The sequence below is a fragment of the Salmo trutta genome, chromosome 10 (genome assembly GCF_901001165.1).
Source record: "Salmo trutta chromosome 10, fSalTru1.1, whole genome shotgun sequence".
Classification (NCBI taxonomy): domain Eukaryota; kingdom Metazoa; phylum Chordata; class Actinopteri; order Salmoniformes; family Salmonidae; genus Salmo; species Salmo trutta.
The window spans coordinates 2,493,078-2,518,915 of NC_042966.1; the positions used below are offsets into that span (position 1 = coordinate 2,493,078).

The 25,838-nt window shown below is 40.7% G+C and overlaps 2 protein-coding genes across 3 annotated transcripts in view; one reads left to right on the forward strand and one right to left on the reverse strand.

The window, feature by feature from the left end:
• The first annotated feature begins 5,843 nt into the window (after positions 1-5,843).
• LOC115200955 (protachykinin-like) lies at positions 5,844-7,778 on the forward strand. Its single transcript, XM_029764107.1, has 4 exons — positions 5,844-6,267; positions 6,417-6,513; positions 6,724-6,789; positions 7,025-7,778. The coding sequence occupies exons 1-4, from the start codon at positions 6,154-6,156 to the stop codon at positions 7,090-7,092; spliced, it is 345 nt and encodes a 114-aa protein (XP_029619967.1). The 5' UTR covers positions 5,844-6,153; the 3' UTR covers positions 7,093-7,778.
• The window catches only part of LOC115200954 (histone acetyltransferase KAT7), a 29,569-nt gene continuing 10,831 nt past the window's right edge, over positions 7,101-25,838 (reverse strand). For both annotated transcript variants that reach the window (XM_029764106.1, XM_029764105.1), the window contains exons 9-14: positions 22,512-22,601; positions 22,130-22,270; positions 14,325-14,418; positions 11,426-11,572; positions 10,661-10,767; positions 7,101-8,302 (exon numbers count right to left, since the gene is read on the reverse strand). In XM_029764106.1, the coding sequence (XP_029619966.1) occupies positions 8,201-8,302; positions 10,661-10,767; positions 11,426-11,572; positions 14,325-14,418; positions 22,130-22,270; positions 22,512-22,601 (681 nt within the window). In that variant the 3' untranslated portion in view covers positions 7,101-8,200. The remainder of the gene's footprint in view (positions 8,303-10,660; positions 10,768-11,425; positions 11,573-14,324; positions 14,419-22,129; positions 22,271-22,511; positions 22,602-25,838) is intronic.

Below are 25,838 nucleotides of genomic sequence, written 5' to 3' on the forward strand. Positions count from 1 at the left end.
CTGCATCCAGTTTATTGAGTAGGGTATTGGAGGCTACTTTGTAAATGACATCGCCGAAGTCGAGGATCAGTAGGATGGTCAGTTTTACGAGGGTATGTTTGGCAGCATGAGTGAAAGATGCTTTGTTGCGAAATAGGAAGCCAATTCTAGATTTAACTTTGGATTGGAGATGTTTGATGTGAGTCTGGAAAGAGAGTTTACAGTCTAACCAGACACCTAGGTATTTGTAGTTGTCCACATATTCTAAGTCAGAACCATCCAGAGTAGTGATGCTGGACGGGCGGGCAGGTGCAGGCAGCGATCGGTTGAAGAGCATGTATTTAGTTTTAAATTTAGTTTAAAATATAAAAGGCTTCGTTACACCGTAATTAACCTCTAGAGATAAATGGATGGCCTTTGCAAAACATTTAGTCACTTCGTGTCACTTATATATAAAAATAAACACATACATATACATATATATATTTATACAGTTGAAGTCAGAGGTTTCCATACACTTTAGCCAAATATATTTAAACTCAGTTTTTCACAATTCCTGACACTTAATCCTAGTAAAGATTCCCTGTCTTAGGTCAGTTAGGATCACCACTTTATTTTAAGAATGTGAAATGTCAGCATAATAGTAGAGAGAATGATTTATTTCAGCTTTTATTTCTTTCATCACATTCCCAGTGGGTCAGAAGTTAACAACCCAGTGGGTCAGAAGTTAACAACACACTCAATTAGTATTTGGTAGCATTGCCTATAAATTGTTTAACTTGGGTTAAATGTTTCAGGTAGCCTTCCACAAGCTTCCCACAATAAGTTTGGTGAATTTTGGCCTATTCCTCCTGACAGAGCTGGTGTAACTGAGTCAGGTGTGTAGGCCTCCTTGCTTGCACACACTTTTTCAGTTCCGCCCACACATTTTCTATAGGATTGAGGTCAGGGCTTTGTGATGGCCACTCCAATACCTTGACTTGGTGGTCCTTAAACCATTTTGCCACAACTTTGGAAGTATGCCTGGGGTCATTGTCCATTTGGAAGACCCATTAGCAACCAAGCTTTAACTTCCTGATTGATGTCTTGAGATGTTGCTTCATTTATTTTATTTTATTTTTTATTTCACCTTTATTTAACCAGGTAGGCAAGTTGAGAACAAGTTCTCATTTACAATTGCGACCTGGCCAAGATAAAGCAAAGCAGTTCGACAACATACAACAACACAGAGTTACACATGGAGTAAACAACATACAGTCAATAATACAGTAGAAAAAAAAATAAGACTATATACAATGTGAGCAAATGATGTGAGATAAGGGAGGTAAAAGCAAAAAAATGCCATGGTGGCAAAGTAAATAAAGTATAGCAAGAAAAACACTGGAATGGTAGATTTGTAGTTTGAAGAAAGTTCAAAGTTCAAATATAAATAATATGGTGCAAAGGAGCAAAATAAATAAATACAGTAGGGGAAGAGGTAGTAGTTTGGGCTAAATTATAGATGGGCTATGTACAGGTGCAGTGATCTGTGAGCTGCTCTGACAGCTGGTGCTTAAAGCTAGTGAGGGAGATAAGTGTTTCCAATTTCAGAGATTTTTGTAGTTCGTTCCAGTCGTTGGCAGCAGAGAACTGGAAGGAGAGACGACCAAAGGAGGAGTTGGCTTTAGGGGTGACCAGAGAGATATACCTGCTGGAGTGCGTGCTACAGGTGGGTGCTGCTATGGTGACCAGTGAGCGGAGATAAGGGGGGACTTTACCTAGCAGGGTCTTGTAGATGACCTGGAGCCAATGTGTTTGGCGACGATTATGAAGTGAAGGCCAGCCAACGAGAGCATACAGATCGCAGTGGTGGGTTGTATATGGGGCTTTGGTGACAAAACGGATGGCACTGTGATAGACTGCATCCAGCTTGTTGAGTAGGGTATTGGAGGCTATTTTGTAAATGACATCGCCGAAGTCGAGGATTGGTAGGATGGTCAGTTTTACGAGGGTATGTTTGGCAGCATGAGTGAAGGATGCTTTGTTGCGAAATAGGAAGCCAATTCTAGATTTCACTTTGGATTGGAGATGATTGATGTGAGTCTGGAAGGAGAGTTTACAGTCTAACCAGACACCTAGGTATTTGTAGTTGTCCACAAATTCTAAGTTAGAACCGTCCAGAGAAGTTATGCTGGATTAGCGGGCAGGTGCAGGCAGCGATCGGTTGAAGAGCATGCATTTAGTTTTACTTGTGTTTAGGAGCAGTTGGAGGCCACGGAAGGAGAGTTGAATGGCATTGAATCTCGTCTGGAGGGTTGTTAACACAGTGTCCAAAGAAGGGCCAGAAGTATACAGAATGGTGTCGTCTGCGTAGAGGTGGATCAGAGATTCACCAGCAGCAAGAGCGACATCATTTATGTATACAGAGAAAAGAGTTGGCCCAAGAATTGAACCCTGTGGTACCCCCATAGAGACTGCCAGAGGTCCAGACAGTAGGCCTGGACCTTCATATCCATATAATTTTCCTTCCTCATGATTCCATCTATTTAGTGAAGTGCACCAGTCCCTCCTGCAGCAAAGCACCCCCACAACATGATGCTGCCACCCCCGTGCTTCACGGTTGGGATGGTGTTCTTCGACTGGCAAACATCCCCCTTTTTCCTCCAAACATAACGATGGTCATTATGGCCAAACAGTTTCATCAGACCAGAGGACATTTCTCCAAAAAGTACAATCTTTGTCCACATGTGCAGTTGCAAACCGTAGTCTGGCTTTTTTTATGGCGGTTTTGGAGCAGTGGCTTCTTCATTGATGAGCGGCCCTTCAGGTTATGTCGATATAGGACTCGTTTTACTGTGGACATAAATACTTTTGTACCTGTTTCCTTCATGATCTTCACAAGGTCCTTTGCTGTTGTTCTGGGATTGATTTGCACTTTTCGCACCAAAGTACGTTCATCTCTAGGAGGCAGAAAGCATCTCCTTCCTGAGCGGTATGACGACTGCATGGATCCATGGTGTTTATACTTGCGTACTATTGTTCGTATAGATGAACGTGATACCTTCAGGCGTTTGGAAATTGCTCCCAAGGATGAACCAGACTTGTGGAGGTCTACAATTGTTTTTCTGAGGTCTTGACTGATTTCTTTTGATTTCCCCATGATGTCAAGCAAAGAGCCACTGAGTTTGAAGGTAGGCCTTGAAATACATCCACAGGTACTCATCCAATTGACTCAAATGATGTCAATTAGCTTATCAGAAGCTTCTAAAGCCATGACATCATTTTCTGGAATTTTCCAAGCTGTTTAAAGGCAGTCAACTTAGTGTATGTAAACTTCTGACCCACTGGAATTGTGATACAGTGTTTCCAGTTTTAGAGATTTTTGTAGTTTGTTCCAGTCATTGTCAGCAGAGAACTGGAAGGAGATATGTATTTCTAGAACTACAACCCTAAACCTAAATGCTTGTTCTAAGGCAACTCATTACAATTCTCTTTCTCACAAACATGAGCAAGCTCACAAATGTGAAATAATCTGTCTGTAAACAATTGTTGGAAAAATTACTTGTGTCATGCACAAAGTAGATGTCCTAACCGACTTGCCAAAACTATAGTTTGTGAACATGAAATTTGTGGAGTGGTTGAAAAACTAGCTTTAAGACTCTAACCTAAGTGTATGTAAACTTCCGACTTCAAAAGTACACTATGTATACAAAGTATCTGGACACCCCTTCAAATTAGTGGATTCGGCTACTTCAGCCACAACTGTTGCTGACAGGTGTATAAAATCGAGCAAACAGCCATGCATTCTCCATACAAACATTGGCAGTAGAATGGCCTTACTGAAGAGCTCAAGGACTTTCAACGTGGCACTGTCACAGGATGCTACCTCTCCAACAGGTCAGTTGGTTAAATTTCTGCCCTGCTAGAGCTGCCCTGGTCTACTGTAAGTGCTGTTATTGTGAAGTGGAAACGTCTAGGAGCAACAACGGCTCAGCCGCAAAGTGGCAGGCCACACAAGCTCACAGAAAGGGACCGCCGAGTGCTGAAGCGCATAGCTTGTAAAAATAGTCTGTCCTTGATTGCAACACTCACTAGCGAGTTCCAAACTGCCTCTGGAAGCAACGTCAGCACAATAACTGTTCGTTGGAAGTTTAATGAAATGGATTTCCATGGCCGAGAAGCCGCACCATGTGCAATGCCAAGCGTCGGCTGGAGGGGTGTAAAGCTCGCCGCCATTGGACTCTGGAGCAGTGGAAACGAGTTGTCTGGAGTGATGAATCACGCTTCACCATCTGGCAGTCCGACAGACGAATCTGGGTTTGGCGGATGCCAGGAGAACACTACCTGCCCCAATGCATAGAGCCAACTGTAAAGTTTGGTGTAGGAGAAATAATGGTCTGGGGCTGTTTTTCATGGTTCTGGCCCCTTAGTTCCAGTGAAGGGAAATCTTAACTCTACAGCATACAATGACATTCTAGACGATTCTGTGCTTTCAATTTTGTGGCAACAGTTTAGAGAAGTCCTTTTCCTGTTTCAGCATGACAATGCCCAAGTGCACAAAGCGAGGTCCATACATAAATGGTTTGCCGAAATCAGTGTGGAAGAACTTGACTGGCCTGCACAGAGCCCTGACCTCAACTCCACTGAACACCTTTGGGATGAATTGGAACGCCGACTGTGAGCCAGGCCTCGCAGCAATGTAACAAGATATAATGGAAAGCCTTCCTAGAAGGGTGGAGGCAGTTATAGCAGCAAAGGTGGGACAAACTTTATATTAATGCCCATGATTTTGGAATGAGATGTTCGACGAGCAGGTGTCCACATACCTCTGGCCATGTAGTGTATATATAAAAAAACAAATCAGCTGTTGCAGCACAGCATGACATTGTGGTTCGAGAGCATCTCTCTCAGCTGGTTATAACACTACCCTCAGTGCTGTTAGGAAATACCATCTGCTTGCTATAGCCATATCTCTCAAGAAAAGCCTGAAGTACTCTAGGTCACTAAAATGTGGCTTATTATTGACGAACCCATATGAGAGACTCAGATTTTCTGGTGCTTTGTTCATCTGACTTTGGCCAACATGAGGCAATTTCACAGAGCTGTATCCACCCCATCACTCAGGATAGTATACCATGGTGCACACTGCTTTCTCAAGACAGACACAAATGACCAAGCCATGTAGCAATCCACTTCGGTTGTTTTTTAGGTTGTTTTTTGACCTTATGAGGTCTATATTGGGCTGTCCTCCTGTACAGACAGGCATGATTCACTAAGTCAATTGGTGAACAGGTAACCCCTGACTGTGGAACAGAAGACATTATTTACAAGTCATTGTTCAAATATGTCAGGCGCCTGCTTTCATGCCCCCTCACATCAAAGAGAAAGATCAAAAGGTCACAAATGAGGCTGCTATTTCCTGGCAAATATTGAGATCCGGTTATGACAAACATGGAAATAACAGAATCCAATTTAAAATTGCAAATATTTAACTGTGAATTGCATACATACAGATCAGATAAGAGCGCTTTCAAGACAGTGCATTATAGGAAATGAGGCAAATCAATTACACAATTATAGGTGAATGCACCAATTTGTAAGTCGCTCTGGATAAGAGCGTCTGCTAAATGACTTAAATGTAAATGTAAACTCAGTTCCCAATACAATCAAACCCACAGAAAATGAGTTTAGCACCAGGTAAAACTTTTAAAGCAAACCATGGATAAGTTGTACAATTCCATTTTCTGTAAATTAGATACTGAGCATTATGCATATCATCAGCCCAAGCGATCAAACTGAAATACAGCTTGTTGCATTCACCTCACCATTTTTTTTACACTGAATTATGTACATATAGGTTCGCAAAAATCTATTTCATGCAACTCTTTGCATGACGTAAAAAATGTGCCATATTTCTTAGATACTGCGTAATAATGGTATGAGCTTGAGGATTTGATGGCATTGAGGGGAGGGGACATGAGGCTGTATGGGGTACTGTAGTATAAAATGCACATTATATTCAGCCAGCGGAGGATCAGTCAGAAAAGGAATAGACACAGCCCTCTATCCAGCTGAACAAATAGATATTTTCTGAGCTCACTCAACAGCAAACGATTATTATTTAATTCAAATATTTATTTCTGAAGTAAAAATAGGCTTATTTGAATATAGCTTTGTCTGGTATCATTACACTCAATGGATATTTGGAAATTCCAGCTGGTAATAGTTACCCTGTATTCCCTGGTGTATACATGCCAGGGATTGTCTTTTAGTGTTGACAAGGAACACTGGGTATCCAAAGACTGGCAGGTAAGTGAGATTCATATAGTTGATATATTAATGATTTGAACCAAAAACATTATTACATAGCAATAATTGTCACTATTGTGGAGAAAATAAATCATGCAAATGAATCAACAACAACAAAATAATAATCTTGTCTTTAATCTCTTTGCCAGGATGAGCCACTGGAGAAGAGATTGGCCAGCCAAGTGGCTAGTCTGATTAAGAGATCTAAAGCCCATCAGTTCTACGGGCTCATGGGCAAACGCTCAGGTAACACTAATGTTCTTCCTGTGCAAATCTGTAAAAGGGATCTTATTACAGGATTAAGGTAGACTAGAATACACATTGTATGGTGTGTACTGTATTTATATTCAGTATGTATTATATCTAATTAACAAGCAAAGCAAATATTCAAAGCAAATCGCCTGTCTTTTTAAACTCAAATACATTTGAGTGCTTATCAGGTACCTTTTACTACAGATGTTCAGCCGCAGCCTGTTCAGCCGCAGCCTGTTCAGCCGCAGCCTATTCGAGTGAATAGAAGACGTAAGTATAGAACACTGGAGTAATGACAAACACTTTTTTGGAATATAGTGGTAGCCTATTCAGAACTCTCTGGTCCACCGTTCACACACTATATTTTAGATTATTCAGTGTCCAAATCCTATCAGCAAACCAACAGTATGAGTAATTTTTCTGCATTACATGGATTTAAAACCTGTTTTAAATTTAACAACGCATCTCCTTTTAAATGAATCTTTCCTGATTTTGTCTTCAACAGGAAATAAAGGGGAGATGTTTGTTGGACTTATGGGAAGAAGAGCATCAAGTGGGGGTAAGAATAATTAAACTCCATATAAAATCTCAAGGTAATTTTATTAAAAATACAAAAAAATTATGACAAAAACACAGCACAGAGAAGTAACACCAAAGGTTTAAACAATAAAACAGGTACCAACAATTCCAGTTGTGCGCCATGAACAAATGCTTTTTTGTTGCTGCAGAATTGTTCACAAGAATCATTCCAGATGCTACAAGCACTGCGATCGATATTGCAGAAGGATCACACACACAACCAGGTATTTCTTATACATTGATGTTATGGTTAAAACCTGAGAGCACTTTGTAACATTGTAATGTAGTTTGCACAGTAAAACATTTTAAAATGTTAAATATACATGTAAAACCTGTATTTATGATGACTAAATGCAAACCAAACATTTGAACTGGTATTCTGTACTATTTGTATTTCCTGATTTGGCAGATTCACAAGAGGCATGGGACCAACTCCTGTATTACTACAGCTAGAAAAAAAGATTTCCGATTTCAATGTTTACAGGATCTATACAATTTAGATATCAACGCATAAAAAAAAGAAACAGTATCTCATACTTTTAAGAAAAAATGCAATGTCTTTAAGGTATCAAAATTCATGCCGATGATTATTGTATATTCTATCTCAAAAAAAGCACTTGTCTCTGCAAACAACTGCCACTGTGTTGAATGAAATAAAATAAAAAGCCAGGAATGCTGCAGCAGGTCAGAAGTATGTATTTTTTTGGAGGACAAAGAAGCAAAACATTCATTATGTGATCCACTAGAGTCTGAGCTTTCGGTACAAGGCTTCGACGAGGTGTAAAAACATTCGTAGCTTATCTTGATTTAGGTGGATCGTTTAAAACAAAAGTCATCAACTAAAATTCTCCAACTTTCATTGTTTAACAATATTTAAGCCAAGAATTGATTGGTGACACATTTCTAAAATATAAATACGAGTCGAAATGTAAAACAGGGGACGAGAGTTCCTCCAGACAAGAAAAAGCTAGTAAAGGGCAGCTATACAGGGTGGATGGAGGGATAGAAGAAAGAACACTGTGGTGTTGATAGGACTCCTATCCTGGCAGGAGTGGTAGAAGAAAGAAGAGTTTATTAGGTGGCTCACTTGTGAGCCTTTAGCCTATGTCCCTTTGGGCGGGGTCCATTTTAACGAACTGGGGTCAATGGTTTTGTTGTTGCTGCCTCTTTTGGTCTCCTTGGATTTCCACTCGTCGATCAGATCCTGTAAGGGGGAGTTCAGTTCATAGAATTTATTGGCCTTTTACAGGAATTTGCTTCAGATTCAAGAGCACTGAGTCAAAGACAACATTAAGTCATCCACATTCACAGACAACATGACATAGATGACAACCACATAAAACAGATAGATAGGGTTATATACGCACAAGCTACAGCAAATACAGTGCCTTCGGAAACTATTCAGACCCCTTCATTTTCCCCACATTTTGCTAGGTTACAGCCTTCTTCTAAAATTGACAAATTGTTTTCTTCCCTCATCAATCGACACACAATACCCCATAATGACAAAAACTGTTTTCATACATTTTTTGCTAATTTATAAAATAAATAAAACAATTAAATATCACATTTACATAAGTATTCAGACCCTTTACTTACTTTGTTGAAGCACATTTGGCAGCGATTACAGCCTTGAGTCTTCTTGGATATGACACTACAAGCTTGGCACACCTGTATTTTGAGAGTTTCTCCCATTATTCTCTGCAGATCCTCTCAAGCTCTGTCAGGTTGGATGGGGAGTGTTCCTGCACAGCTGTTTTCAGGTCTCTTCAGAGATGTTAGATGGGTTCATGTCCAGGCTCTGGCTGGGCCACTCAAGGACATTCAGCCACTCCCCGTTGTCTTGGCTGTGCTTAGGGTTGTTGTCCTGTTGGAAGGTGAACCTTCGACCGAGCCTGAGGTCCTGAGCGCTCTGGAGCGGGTTTTCATCAAGGATCTCTCTGTACTTTGCTTTGTTCATCTTTCCTTGATCCTGACTAGTCTCCCAGTCCCTGCTGACTAGTCTCCCAGTCCCTGCTGACTAGTCTCCCAGTCCCTGCCGCAGAAAAACATCCCCACAGCATGATGCTGTCACCACCATGCTTCACCGTAGGGATGGTACCGGGTTTCCTCCAGATGTGACGCTTGGCATTCAGGCCAAAGAGTTCAATCTTGGTTTCATCAGACCAGAGAATCTTGTTTCTCATGGTCTAAGAGTCCTTTAGGTGCCTTTTGGCAAACTCCAAGCGGGCTGTCATGTGCTTTTTACTGAGGAGTGGCTTCTGTCTGGCCACTCCACCATAAAGCCCTGATTGGTGGAGTGCTGCAGAGATTTACCACAGGTGGACTCCAATCAAGTTGTAGAAACATCTCAAGGATGATCAATGGAAACAGGAAGCACCTGAGCTCAATTGAGTCTCATAGCAAAGGGTCTGAATACTTATCTAAATAAGTTATGTCTGTTTTTCTGTTTTTAACAAATTAGCAAACATTTCTAAAAACCTGTTGGGGTATTGTGTGTAGATTGCTAAGAAAATTGTTTAATTTAATACATTTTAGTTTAAGGCTGTAACGTAACAAAATGTGGAAAAAGTCAAGGGATCTGAATACTTTCCGAAGGCACTGTACATGATAAATACAGTGCAAAACCAAGGATAGCTCAAATGTCCACAGGACTTCTCCTTCCCAGGTTAAGTGTCTAGTCTAGTGCATGTTGAACAGTTTGATGCACCTAAGGACAACTTATTTAAGAGGAGAAACGTAGGGTTTTAACTGACAAACAATCAAAATTGATATTGTCATGTTGCACTCACGCACAAATTGAAATGCCTAACAGAAAAAATATGAGTAGGATATGTATAACACGGTAGCAATTGAATGGGAACAAAGGTGAGGACAGTTCACCTGAGACAGAACCACATTCAAACATTACACTGTTGATTTGATGTGCATTTTACCTTTACTGTACTTTTTGCAACCATTTGTCGATAACAAAATCTGGAAATAGTATAACAATAATATAACAAGAATATTCATGCCAAAACTTGGGGTAGATAGAACATGACCAGACAAAAAAATACAATATGCCAGGTCGCAGTTGTAAATGAGAACTTGTTCTCAACTAGCCTACCTGGTTAAATAAAGGTGAAATATATTTTTTTAAATACAAGGGTTTGAGTGACAGGTCTAACTGGTGTCTCCAAATGGCCACACCTCTTCAAAGTGTGCACAGTAATTTCAATACACTTTCATTACTCAGGGGTAGAGTCTTCAAAAAGTTCATTTTTGTAAAAAATGTATCTCCTGGCTGTGCCTTGGGAGGAACTGAAGCAAGCACATTTTTAGGGGGTGGTGGTCCCATTTAAAACATTTGTCAGTTGAAAGCTATACGTCGTTGTAAAGCGAAGACCCAATACGTAATTTATAGTTTGTTACTGTACAGCCACTGCGTTCCAATTTAAACATTTATCAGTGACCAAGTCACCCATTTTGATCCCATATATGGGATCAGAGTACAAAGGGTTAACCGATGTTGATATTGTCATGACACACATCTCCTTCGTGAAGGGGACACATACAGTACCTGTCTCTTCAAGACGAGGTGCTTTCCCTTCCAGTACTTGAGCATCTGCAGGGACTGCAGGGTGCTGACAATGTCCACTGGGTTCACGGCTGTCTCCTGGCTGATCTCTGAACACACACACACATAACACACAGCTCTTCACACACTCATTCAAAAAAGAGAATCCTGCCAAGAGTGTACCATTTCATATGCTATTCCTAACCATTCAAATGCTTGGTAGAAAATCTGCTAACGTGTTCAAATGACATTTAGGCTAACCTGAAGCCACATAATTAACAACATTAAATCATCAACATTTACAGACAACATGACACAGATGACAACAACCACGTAAGGCTACATACACACAAGGTACAGCAAAAACTTGCAAAAACTGTGCAAAATCAAGGGTAGTCTTCCCAGTTTTAAAGTGCTTAGTGTATGTTGAGCAGCTGGATGCACCTAGAGACAAATGAGTTATGAGAGGAGAATTGCCCTACTTGGACAGGCCCAAACTATAATGTTTGTAACAGAAGAAATATAAGAAGGATATGCATAACCATAGTAGCAATTGAAAAGGAACACTTTGGAGATGATGTATGTGTGCGAGTGTGTGCAAAGTGTGTGTGTGTGTAACCTGAACAAGCCACATAATTTGACAGCGTCATTTTGACCCTAAACTAATTGTACATTCTTTCCAAATCCTCTTAACACAGTAAAGTGTGGCATTAAGCACACACATTTTTGTGTGAAAAATTCAGTTCTATGTAAAGTCCTCTCTATCACCTTTGATGGAGATTTCCTTGCCCTGGAAATTGTACATGTAGCGCAGCAGCACCTCCTTCCAGTAGCTGCGGTAGCTGATGAGGCCCAGGTCCGAGAGGGGCCGCTCCGGGGAGCCCACCTTTTCCTCCACCTTGGACAGCAGGTAACCTATAGAAAGGGGATAGGGTAGTCAGGGTGGTCAGTAGCAGTTCAAATAAACAATGAGATGGACTGCACTAAAATAGCAATGAGACCCAGTGGAGAAAAGCAAAACCTCAAAATGAACTGTAGTTTCACAGGCTTGCATGCTGTTCAAACAGTTGGAGACAGACAGGGTGTGTTCATAGCAGTTCAACTGTTCTACCATGTTAGCTAGCTAATAGATCCAAGTTGGCTAGACTTTAAATATAAAAATTAGCTGGCTATTCACTAGCATGCTGTTCAAACAGTTGGAGACGGACAGGGTGTGTTCATAGCAGTTCAACTGTTCTACCATGTTAGCTAGCTAATTGATCCAAGTTAGCTAGACTTTAAATATAAAGATTAGCTGGCTATTCACTAGCATGTGGGCTCATGCTTGAGAGATTGTTTATGAGACCTGTAATGCCCGCTAACATTTCTATTTAAAATCTAGCCAACTTGGATGTATTAGATAACTAACAAGATAGAGAGTTATGAACACACCCTGTCCGTCTTCAAAATGTTATAAAATGCCTGTTAAAAGAAGTTGGTCATTATTAGTGGGAATTTGGGGGATGTACACTACCGTTCAAAAAGTTTGGGGTCACTTAGAAATGTCCTTGTTTTCCATGAAAATATACATGAAATTAGTTGAAAAATGAATAGGAAATATAGTCAAGACGTTGACAAGGTTATAAATAATGATTTTTAATTGAAATAATAATTGTGTCCTTCAAACTTTGCTTTCGTCAAAGAATCCTCCATTTGCAGCAATTACAGCCTTGCAGACCCTTGGCATTCTAGTTGTCAATTTGTTGAGGTAATCTGATTCGATTTCACCTCATGCTTCCTGAAGCACCTCCCACAAGTTGGATTGGCTTGATGGGCACTTCTTACGTACCATACGGTCAAGCTGCTCCCACAACAGTTCAATAGGGTTGAGATCCGGTGACTGTGCTGGCCACTCCATTATAGACAGAATACCAGCTGACTGCTTCTATCCTAAATAGTTCTTGCATAGTTTGGAGCTGCGCTTTGGGCCATTGTTCTGTTGTAGGAGAAAATTGGCTCCAATTAAGCGCCATCCACAGGGTATGGCATGGCGTTGCAAAATGGAGTGATAGCCTTCCTCCTTCAAGATCCCTTTTACCCTGTACAAATCTCCCACTTTACCACCACCAAAGCACCCCCAGACCATCACATTGCCTCAATCATGCTTGACAGATGGCATCAAGCACTCCTCCAGCATATTTTCATTTTTTCTGCGTCTCACGAATGTTCTTCTTTGTGATCCGAACACCTCAAAGTTAGATTTGTCTGTCCATAACACTTTTTTCCAATCTTCCTCTGTCCAGTGTCTGTGTTCTTTTGCCCATCTTAAGCTTTTCTTTTTATTGGCCAGTCTGAGATATGGCTTTTTCTTTGCAACTCTGCTAGAAGGCCAGCATCCCGGAGTCGCCTCTTCACTGTTGACATTGAGACTGGTGTTTTGCAGGTATTATTTAATGAAGCTGCCAGTTGAGGACTTGTGAGGTGTCTGTTTCTCAAACTAGAGACACTAATGTACTTGTCCTCTTGCACCGGGGCCTCCCACTCCTCTTTCTATTCGGGTTAGAGGCAGTTTGCGCTAATCTGTGAAGGGAGTAGTGCACAGCATTGTACGAGATCTTCAGTTTCTTGGTAATTTCTCGCATGGAATAGCCTTCATTTCTCAGAACAAGAATAGACTGACAAGTTTCAGAAGAAAGTGCTTTGTTATTGCACATTTTGAGCCTGTAATTAAACCCACAAATGCTGATGCTCCCAGATACTCAACTAGTTTAAAGAAGGCCAGTTTTATTGCTTCTTTAATCTGAACAACAGTTTTTAGCTGTGCTAACATAATTGCAAAAAGGTTTTCTAATGATCAATTAGCTAATCCAAGTTTATAATTTAAAAGGCTAACACAAAGTGCCATTGGAACACAGGAGTGATGGTTGCTGATAATAGGCCTCTGTATGCCTATGTAGATATTCCATAAACAAATCTGCCGTTTCCAGCTACAATAGTCATTTACAACATTAACAATGTCTACACTGTATTTCTGATCAATTTGATGTCATTTTAAATGGACAAAAAATGTGCTTTTCTTTCAAAAACAAGGACATTTCTAAGTGACCCCAAACTTTTGAACAGTAGTGGTGTAAATTTGTAAAAAAAAAAAAAAAATGCTTTTTCATAGACATACTTGAAAGCAGATCAGTAATTATTGCAAAAAAAGCAGGTTAAAATATTTTGATAAAATAACGATATTATTAGTGGGTCTTATGGTTATAGAAAGCTTATTTAGCCTATGTATAACTTTACAAGGCCTGAATTCATTAGATTATTGCTGACTGATTGAAATGCAGTGTATTTTACCTTTAATTGTACAAAAAGCTTATTTTGAGATTATTATTATTATATATTTTTTGTTAGCTATATCATGAATCACCCTTAAGTTTGAAAAAATATATATATCTGACTTTTAGGCCGTATTGCCCAGCCCTAATAGCCACGTAATGTAAACACAAAGAACTTGCTTTCAGGGCATATTAAAGCAGCTGAATTTTGTGTCAGCCCTTTCAGTGTTGACGGTGTATTTAAATCACCAATACGCTGTGTTTTCATTCCTGGGGGCTTAATAAAATAATCTGGAAATTCCACCTGGCTGTAGTTAATAAGAGAGAACAGAGGTAAAAAATTGCCTATAGCGACTTACTGAAGTCAATCAGCATCTTCCCATAGCCCTGTCTCATGTATTGGGGCATGGTCAGGATGCAAGAGACGTTGTAGTTGAGGAAAGAGTTCTTTTCCTGTAAGAACAGAGAATATGTGTATGAGTCTCATCTTTAAAACTAAAGTAATGACAGAGACTTCGTAATAAAAAACAATAAAGCTCTAGAATAAACCGTATCAAAACGTCATGGAGAAAGATTTATTAGGATCCCCATTAGCTAACGCTAATGGCAAAAACTAGTCTTACTGGGGTCCGACACAAAACGTAAAAAACATTACAGACAAAATACTTTACAATTGACATACATTTAAAAACATGAACATGTAGTGTGTGTGTGTGTGCATCTATTCAGTTACACATACATGTCAGTACATACACACAAGTAAGTCACATGGGGGAGAGGCATTGTTTTACATTTACGTCATTTAGCAGACGCTCTTATCCAGAGCGACTTACAAATTGGTGCATTCATCTTATGATATCCACTTTACAATAGTACATCTACATCTTTTTCTTTTTTGGGGATTACTTTATCCTATCCCAGGTATTCCTTAAAGAGGTGGGGTTTCAGGTGTCTCCGGAAGGTGGTGATTGACTCCGCTGTCCTGGCGTCGTGAGGGAGCTTGTTCCACCATTGGGGTGCGAGAGCAGCGAACAGTTTTGACTGGGCTGAGCGGGAACTGTGCTTCCGCAGAGGTAGAGGGCCAGCAAGCCAGAGGTGGATGAACGCAGTGCCCTTCTTTGGGTGTAGGGACTGATCAGAGCCTGAAGGTACGGAGGTGCCGTTCCCCTCACAGCTCCGTAGGCAAGCACCATGGTCTTGTAGCAGATGCGAGCTTCAACTGGAAGCCAGTGGAGTGTGCGGAGGAGCGGGGTGACGTGAGAGAACTTGGGAAGGTTGAACACCAGACGGGCTGCGGCGTTCTGGATGAGTTGTAGGGGTTTAATGGCACAGGCAGGGAGCCCCGCCAACAGCGAGTTGCAGTAATCCAGACGGGAGATGACAAGTGCCTGGATTAGGACCTGCGCCGCTTCCTGTGTAAGGCAGGGTCGTACTCTGCGAATGTTGTAGAGCATGAACCTACAGGATCGGGTCACCGCCTTGATGTTAGCGGAGAACGACAGGGTGTTGTCCAGGGTCACGCCAAGGCTCTTAGCACTCTGGGAGGAGGACATAATGGAGTTGTCCACCGTGATGGCGAGATCATGGAAAGGGCCGTCCTTCCCCGGAAGGAAGAGCAGCTCCGTCTTGCCGAGGTTCAGCTTGAGGTGGTGAGCCGTCATCCACACTGATATGTCTGCCAGACATGCAGAGATGCGATTCGCCACCTGGTTATCAGAAGGGGGAAAGGAGAAGATTAATTGTGTGTCGTCTGCGTAGCAATGATAGGAGAGACCATGTGAGGATATGACAGAGCCAAGTGACCATTTCGGATAGTGTCTAGAACGCACGAACAAAACGCCGCTGTTTGGATATAACGATGGATTATTTGGGACCAAACCAACATTTGTTATTGAAGTAGAAGTCCTGGGAGTGCATTCTGACGAAGAACAGGAAAGGTAATAACATTTTTCTTATAGTAAATGTGATTTTGGTGAAGGCTAAACTTGCCGGGTGTCTAAATAGCTAGCCCGTGATGGCTGGGCTATGTACATAGAATATTGCAAAATGTGCTTCATCCGAAAATGGAGTGCATAGAGGAGTTCTGTATCTATAATTCTTAAAATAATTGTTATGCTTTTTGTGAACGTTTATCGTGAGTAATTTAGTAAATTGTCAGTAAATTCCCCGGAAGTTTGCGGGGGTATGCTAGTTCTGAACGTCACATGCTAATGTAAAAAGCTGGTTTTTGATATAAATATGAACTTGATTGAACAAAACATGCATGTATTGTATAACATAATGTCCTAGGTGTGTCATCTGATGAAGATCATCAAAGGTTAGTGCTGCATTTAGCTGTCTTCTGGGTTTTTGTAACATTATATGCTAGCTTGAAAAATGGGTGTCTGATTATTTCTGGCTGGGTACTCTGCTGACATAATCTAATGTTTTGCTTTCGTTGTAAAGCCTTTTTGAAATCGGACAGTGTGGTTAGATTAACGAGAGTCTTGTCTTTAAATAGCTGTAAAATAGTCATATGTTTGAGAAATTGAAGTAATAGCATTTCTAAGGGATTTGAAAATCGCGCCACAGGATTCAACTGGCTGTTGAGTGGGTGGGACGCAAGCATCCCACCTAGCCCTGAGAGGTTAAGCTTGAATGGGCTAGTGATTGTGACAGCATGGAATTCAAAGGAGGAGATAGACAGATGGGTCAGGGGAGAAAGAGAGAATGTCCACTTGGGAGAGATGAGGATTCCAGTGCCACCATCCCGCTGACCAGATGCTCTCGGGGTGTGCGAGAACACGTGGTCAGACGAGGAGAGAGCAGTTGGAGTAGCAGTGTTTTCTGTGGTAATCCATGTTTCCGTCAGCGCCAAGAAGTGGAGGGACTGGAGGGTAGCATAGGCTGAGATTAACTCTGCCTTGTTGGCCGCAGACCGGCAGTTCCAGAGGCTGCCGAGACCTGGAATTCCACGTGGGTCGTGCGCGCTGGGACCACCAGGTTAGAGTGGCAGCGGCCACGCGATGTGAAGCCTTTGTATGGCCTGTGCAGAGAGGAGAGAACAGGGATAGACCGACACATAGTTGATAAGCTACATGAGAGGCTACGCTAATGCAAAGGAGATTGGAATGAAAATTAACTAAACAACTGGGGAAGCGAGAGAAGGGCCTCCCTCACTAACAATTCACTGAAACACTAAAATATAACTTTTCTAGCTTCCACTTAGAAATTATAATTGATGTAAACTACAGTGGTTCAATGTTACCAGGAATAGGCTCAAACTTAGTTTATTCAGCTAGATAACTTGGTACAGTATTCTTCCGTGAGACCCACCTAGTGCACCGTATGCTATGACGCCGTAGCTAGCATCCATGCTAGCATCCAATAACGGTTAGCACCAACACTTGGTTACAACAAACTACCAATGGATCATTCGTGTCCGTGTCTAGTTCATAACGCAGAAGTAATTAAACGTTGGCTAGCTAACACAAAGTCAGTCCTGCTAGCTACACAAGTGGGCTACACATCTCGAATGTTCAGAAAGTTAAGCTTACGTTGCAAAAATCTTATTGACTAAAAATGATACAGCTAGCTAGTAGAGTTGGCTAGCTAGCAGTGGCCGCGTTGTTGACTTTGTTAGAAAATGTAGCTGGCTAGCTAACCTCGATAGTTACTCTGTACTACGCCTTTATCTTTGATACAAAGACAACTATGTAGCTAGCTAACATTACACTAGTCAAATCGTTCCGTTGTAATGTATTTAGTTTCTACAGTACTGCTAGTACTGTAAAGTTGGTTAGCTAGCAGTGGCTGTGGTGTTCACTTTGTTTGGAAAACGGCGTCGCTGCGAACGAATACAGCTGGCTAGTTAACCTTGTTAATTTCTCAGAGCTACACCTTTATCCTTGATGCAAAGACAACTATGTAGCTAGCTAACAATACACTAATCAAATCGCTCCGTCGTAATGTAATGAAATGTAATATTACCCGCGGAGCGAGGTACTGCACGACTACTCACTCCAGCATCCAGCTGTGTGCTGTGAGGTGTTGCTTTATTTGTTTTTTTGAAACACGTTTGCTGTTCAATTGCGCTATATGTGAGAGAAGGGAGTTCCATGCACTCATGGCTCTATATAATATTGTACTTTTCCATGAACTTGTTCTGAACCTGGGGAGTGTGAATAGACCCCTGGTGGCATGCCTGGTGGGGTAAGTGTGTGTCAGTGCTGTGTGTAAGTTGACTATGCAAACAATTTGGAAGTTCCAACAATGTTTCTTATAAAAAAAAACAAGACCTGATGCAGTCAGTCTCTCCTCAACTCATAACCAAGAGAGATTGGCATGCATAGTATTCATATTAGCCCTCTGATTACAATGAAGAGCAAGATGTGCCGCTCTGTTCTGGGCCAGCTGCAGCTTAACTAGGTCTTTCTTTGCAGCAGTTGACCATATGACTGGACAATAATCAAGATAAGATAAAACTAGAGCCTGCAGGACTTGCTTTGTGGAGTGTGGTGTCAAAAAAGCAGAGCATCTCTTTATTACAGACAGACCTTTCGGATCTTTACAACAATTGAATCTATGTTTTGACCATGACAGCTTACAATCTAAGGAAACACCAAGTAATTTAGTCTCCTCAACTTGTTCAACAGCCACACCATTAATTACTGGATTCAGGTGAGGTCTAGAACTTAGGGAATGATTTGTACCAAATACAATGCTCTTAGTTTTAGAGATGTTACTGGTCACCCATTCCAAAACTGACTGGAACTCTTTGCTAAGGGTTTCAGTGACTTCATTAGCTGTGGTTGCTGATGCATATATGGTTGAATCATCAGCATACATGGACACACATGCTTTGTTTTATGCCAGTTGCAGGTCATTGGTAAAACTAGAAAGTAGTAGAGGGCCTAGAGAGCTGCCCTGCAGTACACCACACTTTACATGTTTGACATTAGTGAAGCTTCCATTAAAGAAAACCCTCTGAGTTCTATTAGATAGATTGCCCTACCGTGGATTTAGAGCTGACGTTGAATAGAAATAAAACACAAGTTCTCAACATGGGTTATGGTCAATAATACCAAAGGCTACACTGAAATCTAACAGTACAGCTCCCACAATCAATTTCTTTCAACCAATCATCAGTAATTTGTGTCAGTGCAGTACATGTTGAGTGCCCTTCTCTATAAGCATGCTGAAAGTCTGTTGTTAATTTATTTACAGAGAAATAGCATTGTATGTGATCAAACACATTTTTTCCCCCCAACAGTTTGCTAAGAGCTGGTAGCAAGCTAATAGATCTACTATTAGAACCTGTAAAGGCCGCTTTATCACCCTTGGGTAGCGGAATGCCTTTGGCTTCCTTCCAGGCCTGAGGACAAACACTTTCCTCTAGGCTAATATTAAAGACATGACAGATAGGAGTGGCTATAGTCAGCCACCATCCTCAGTAGCTTTCCATCTAAGTTGTCAATGCCAGGAGGTTTGTCATTATTGATCGATAACAATAATTTTCCCACCTCTCCCACACTAACTTTACAAAATTAAAACTTACAATGCTTTTCTTTCATTATTTGTTTTTTTATGCATGAATGCGATGGCTCACTGTTCGTTGTTGGCATTTCCTGGCGAAGTTTGCCCACTTTGCCAATGAAGTCATCATTAAAATAATTGGCAACATCAAACAGTTTTGTGATGAATAATCCATCTGATTCGATGAAAGATGGAGTTGAATGTCTTTCTGCCCATAATTTAATTTAAAGCACTGCAAAGTTTTTTTCTATGATTCTTTATAGCATTGATCTTGGCTTCATAATATACTTCCTTCTTATTTTGTTGAGTTTAGTCACATAATTTTTCAATTTGCAATATGTCAGCCAGTCAGATGAGCAGCCAGACTTTTTAGCCACTCCTTTTGTCCCATCTCTTTCAACCAAACAGTTTAAAAATTCTTCATCAATCCATGGAGCCTTAACAGTTCTAAAAGTACGTTTCTAAACAGGTGCATGTTCATCAATAATTTGACGCTTTTTAAATATTTTTTACATCATCCACATGAGTCACAGCAACATCTTTTGTATGCTCCCTTATTCACTATTTTAGGCCCAACTTTTGGAAATGTGGCTTTCCTGTATGTCACTATACTGTGATCACTGCACCCAATGGGTAAAGATACAGCTTTAGAACAATGTTCTACTGGTAGCAGGGGCGGAAATCCCGGGGGGGACGGGGGGGAAAACGACCCCCCCATCCTGGGAAAAATATTATTTGTCCCCCCAATATATCACTGTAAACATAACTATGTAATTTAAATAATATTAATAATACGCAATGAAAGCAATTGTGCTGATTATAGACACTTAATAGCGCGTTTTTAAGTTTCAAAAGATTGCGACCCCCCCACCCTTTGCCTCACAACGGTTTGATCCACTGCCAGTTCCTTAGTTGTCAAGGTAACAGAGGGGTCGTGTCTACTGTCTGAAAGGCACTCAATGCACGTAACTGACGGGAGGTTCATCCAGTCAATCGCGCCAATGCAATGTTTTGTTTTATGTTGGCAGGGTTCACACACACACTAGCTGAATATGCAGAGCTAGCGCGCAAATATTAACTATTAAGCTAGTTAGTACCTATTCCATTTATGTGGCGTCGTCAAAGATGGAATCTTTGCTATCGTCATTTTATTCCAAGATCAGCATGCAGATGATGTAAGTTAGTGCTTCAAAGTCCCTGTGATAAGCTTAGCGATAAACTGAACAGAACTACACTCTCTTCTACCATTGTCTTAAATATATTTAATGGTCTCGTCGCAAGGGAACTTTTATTTATTTATTTTATTTCACCTTTATTTAACCCGGGTAGCAAAGATTATAGCAAACACCACTGAAACGGAATTGGTGCTCGCTAGCTTTGCAAATTCAGCTATTGTTGGAAGCCAGCCAATATGAAACAAACTATTAAAATTACAAAAGGTTGCAGCATATGTTGTGTAAATGGTGAACTCATACAGCTGTCAACTCTTGTCACTGCAATCCGTTTCACATTTGCTAGCTACCTTTTAGATCGAAGCCCATATAGAATGATAGAAGATAAGATGATAGAAGCCCATCTCCTACTGTAAATAACCTACACACTGTGTGTGTGTGTGTGTGTGTGTGTGTGTGTGTAGCCAGCCAGCCAGGTAGAAAAATGGCAGAAAAATAAAAAAGACGGATATCAGAGTATTTTTCAGTACACCAAAACGCAAAGTAAGATCCCTAGTAGCCTAATATCTCAAAGACTAGTTGATAAAATGTTCATAAGAAAGAAATGAAATTCTAATGGAAATGTTTCATGATGTCATTAGGCAGAGCAGGCAACAGATGGCACACAGACAGCAGAGTTGGTGACAGATATGCAGGGACAGACTGGCAGAGACAGGGAGTCTCAGGTAAGTTTGTTGAGTCTTTGTTTGGCAACATTATGAAAGGTTCTCAATTTTTTTGACTTGTAAAATAGGAACATAATTGGAAAATGCCATGGATACCCCCACTCTCAACTGAAACTGGTGACTGAACTAAGATTTGTTAAAGGCAATGGTATTGCTGTTGTGATTAGTTGTGTAGTTTTGGGTACCGGTAGTTAGGAGTACGGCAAACACCTTATTTCTTTGGTTCCTCAATATACATTTACCATATTACAATGTAGGCTATGTGTTACAGCACTACTTTTGGTGTCCCCCTCAGGAATTGCTCTTGAGAAAATTTCATGTAATTGTCCCCTCCAAAGTTGATATCAGATTTTCGCCCCTGACTGGTAGGTTGATTAATAACTTGAACCAGATTACAGGCACTGGTTACAGTGAGAAGCTTCCTCTTGAGCAGACAGCTTGATGAAAACCAGTCAATATTCATGTCCCCAAGAAAGTAGACCTCTCTGTTTACATCACATACACTATCAAGCATTTCACACACATTACTTAGGTACTGACTGTGAGCACTTGGTGGCCTATAATAACACCCCAAAAGAATAGGCTTTAGATGAGGCAGGTGAACCTGCAACCACAACACTTCAATAACACTTGACATGTGATCTTCTCTAAGCATTACAGGGATATGGCTCTGAATATATACAGGCAACCCCTATCAATGTGGAAGGAGTACAGTGGATGGGTGTCTTGGTCTTTTTTTAAAATTGTATTTACCTTAGAGAAGTATCCCACAAGATGGCAGCCTGTGTTGTCTGCCTCAGTCATAACGTAGAACAGAAAGGGTTCCACGTCGTAGTACAGCGTCTTGTGATCCAGGAAGAGCTTGGCGAGTAGACACAGGTTCTGGCAGTAGATCTGGAAAAGGAAACCACACCATTTAAAATCCTCAAAGGCCTTGCCAGAGATAATGCAGCTTGTTTTATAGGACAGCCAGGCACCTCTGGGTATAGGGACCATAGGCTGAAGAAGTGTGAGACATTTTATTTTTTAACCATGATAATGTCTTTGCTCTTTAGACCAATACACCTATTTTGAGGAAAAAACAGACAAAGTAATGTATGAGTCCAGGGTTAGAGAAAATGTATAGGCCCCTCACCTTGTTCTTCTTGCCATCCACTTCAAAGACAGAGATGGCTCCCTTCCTGTAGACCTCATCTCCGGGTGGATGCTTCCACACACACTTGGCCTAACAAACACAAAGGGATACAACACTATTGATTTGCTAATTCAAATCCAATTTAAGGCCCACTGACCCAGTCTGATATTTACAGCCTTATAATAATTTAAATCAATGATGTACAGGAGTGATGTATACTGAACAAAAACATAAACACAACATATAAATAAAGTGTTGGTCAAATGTTTCATGAGCTGAAATAAAATATTTTTAATACGGACAAAGCTTATGCCTCTAAAATGTTGTGCTCAAATTTGTTTACATCCCTGATTAAACAGCATGATCACTACACAGGTGCACCTTGTGCTGGGGACAATAAAAGGCCAATAAAAGGAACATAACACAATGCCAAAGATGTCTCAAGTTTTGAGGGGTCGAGCTGTTGCCAGATAATTAAATGTTCATTTCTCTACCATAAGCCACCTCCAACGTCGTTTTAGAGAATTTGGGAGCACGTCCAACCGGCCTCGCCACCGCAGACCACGTCTAACCACGCCAGCTCAGGACCTCCACATCTGGATTCTTCACCTGCGGGATCATCTGAGACCAGCCACCCGGATAGCTGATGAAACTGAGGAGTATTTCTGTCCGTAATAAAGCCCTTTTGTAGGGAAAAACTCATTCCGATTGGCTGGGCCTGGCTCCCTAGTGGGTGGGCCTATGCTCTCCCAGGCCCACCGATAGCTGCCCCTCTGCCAGTAATGTGAAATCCATAGATTAGGGCCTAATTTATTTATTTCAATTGACTGATATCCTTATATGAACTGTAACTCAGTAAAATAGTTAAATTGTTGCACGTTACGTTCATATTTTTGTTCAGTATATGTAGTAAAATTATGGGGGGGAAATTATCATATTTGACATGCCAATGTAAACAACGCGAAAGCAACGCTGCTGCCACCTTCTAGCCTGGAGTATTTTAACCAGGCTGAACCCCGATGTACACCGCTACAGAAAGTATTCACACCAATTCACTTTTTCCAGATTTTGTTGTGTTACAAAGTGGGATTAAAATTGATTTGTCATTTTTTGTCAACAATCTCCCCAAAATACTCCGCAATATCAAAGTGGACGTCAAATTCTTATATTTGTAAAAAATGTATAATAAATAAAACATGAATATATCTTCATTAGATAAATAGTCAATAGAATCACCTTTGGCAGCGATTACAGCTTTGAGTCTTTCTGGGTAAGTCTCTAAGAGCATTCCACACTTGGATTGTGAAACATTTGCCCATTATTCTTTTCAAAATTCTTCAAGCTCTGTCAAATTGTTTGTTGATAATTGCTAGACAACCATTTTCTGGTCTTGCCATAGATTTTGAAGCAGATATAAGTCAAAATTGTAACTCTGCTACTTGGTAAGCAACTCCAGTTTAGATTTGGCCTGTTTTTTTTGCTTGTGTTTAGCTCCATTCTATTCATTTTTATCGTGAATAACTCCCCAGTCCTTAACGATTACAAACATTCCCATAACATGATGCAGCCACCAACATTGTTTGAAAATATGGAGAGTGGCACTCTAATGTGTTGTATTGGATTTGCCTCAAACATAACACTTTGTTTTCAGAACAAAAAGTTAATTGCTTGCCACATTTTTTAAGTATTACTTTAGTGCCTTGTAGCAAACAGAACAGAAAGTTTTGGCATATTTGTATTCTGTACAGGCTTCCTTCTTTTCACTCTGTCAATTATGTTATGTTAGTATTGTGGAGTAACTACAATGTTGTTGAGCCATCTTCAGTTTTCTCCTATCACAGCCATTAAACTCTGTCACCATTGGTAAAATCCCTGAGTGGTTTCCTACCTCTCCGGTAACTGAGTTAGGAAGGACACCTGTATCTTTGTTGTGACTGGGTGTATTGATATACCATCTAAAGTGTAATTAATAACTTCACCATGCTCAAAGGGATATTCAATGTCTGCTTTTTTTATTTATAGGTGCCCTTCTTTGCGAGGTATTGGCAAAACCTCCCTGGTCTTTGTGGTTGAATACTTATTGAGAAGACATTTCAACTTTTCATGTTTTAGTAATTTGTAAAAGTAAAATAAAAACATAATTCTACTTAGACATTATGGGGTATTGTGTGTAGGAAAGTGACCAAAAAAATCTAAATTTAATCCATTTTAAATTCAGGCTATAACACTACAAAATTTGGGAAAAGTCAAGGGGTGTGAATACTTTCTGTATGTATTAGTGATGCATGGGTCAGCTGTTTGATCTCCCGCAATTGCCAATATCCCATTCGCAACCGCCCGACTATATGTGATAAAGTGAAAAGCTCAGGCCCGCAGCACCTGACCCTAACCCGTAAATATAGAAAATGTGCTGTACAGTCAGAGATGCCAGAACAATAATTCAATTACTGGATGCAATGTAGTAGTCTAGCTTACTGTAGGCTGTTTGGAATATTATGAAACAACTGAACTAGGCCTATATGAGCTTGTTCCAGATTTCCATCCCTGACCTAATCCATCAAGTTAGGTCTGACTACTAGGCTACCATTCATTCAACATGCCTTGTCATTGGTGAACTGACTATTATCAAATCATTAGCAATCTACTGTTGACCATACAGCTATATCAAGAGGACAGATCAAGAACTGGTTCATTAACATCGGCCTACTAATCTTTCACAGTCTAACATAACTTTCTGTGAAGGTCGTATTAGCTGAACAGCTCTCTTGGCCTTTCCATCCAGGCAGAGATGCACACTGAACTACCACAACACCGCACGTTTTCTTGCTTGTCAATGTGCTCGTGCCTACTATGGTGGCGGAGATCAAAGCATGTGCGGGCAAGAAAGTGCTTTCGCTTCGTTGACTAAATGCTGCAGCTAACTACCTTCTTCGTAATGACACCTTGGTTTAGGAGCCAACTCTGAAATAGTGGTTGTGCTTGACTAACACATTTTTTATTTATTTTAACCTTTAACTAGGCAAGTCAGTTAAGAACAAATTCTTATTTTACAATGACAGCCTACCACGGCCAAAGCCTCCCCTAACCCGGAACGACGCTGGGCCAATTGTGCCGGGTTGTGATACAGCCCGGGATCGAACTAGCGTCTGTAGCCACTCAGGAGCTGCGCCACTCGGGAGTTTTTTTTTTGAAAATCATTCTTGCAAAGTATGTAAGCATTTTAATCAAACTATTATATTAATCTGACTGTCCACAATTATTGTGTGCATGTAACTGCACTCTGCGTGTCTTGACCAATCAGACTCACAGAAATCGCAGGTCTCGTGG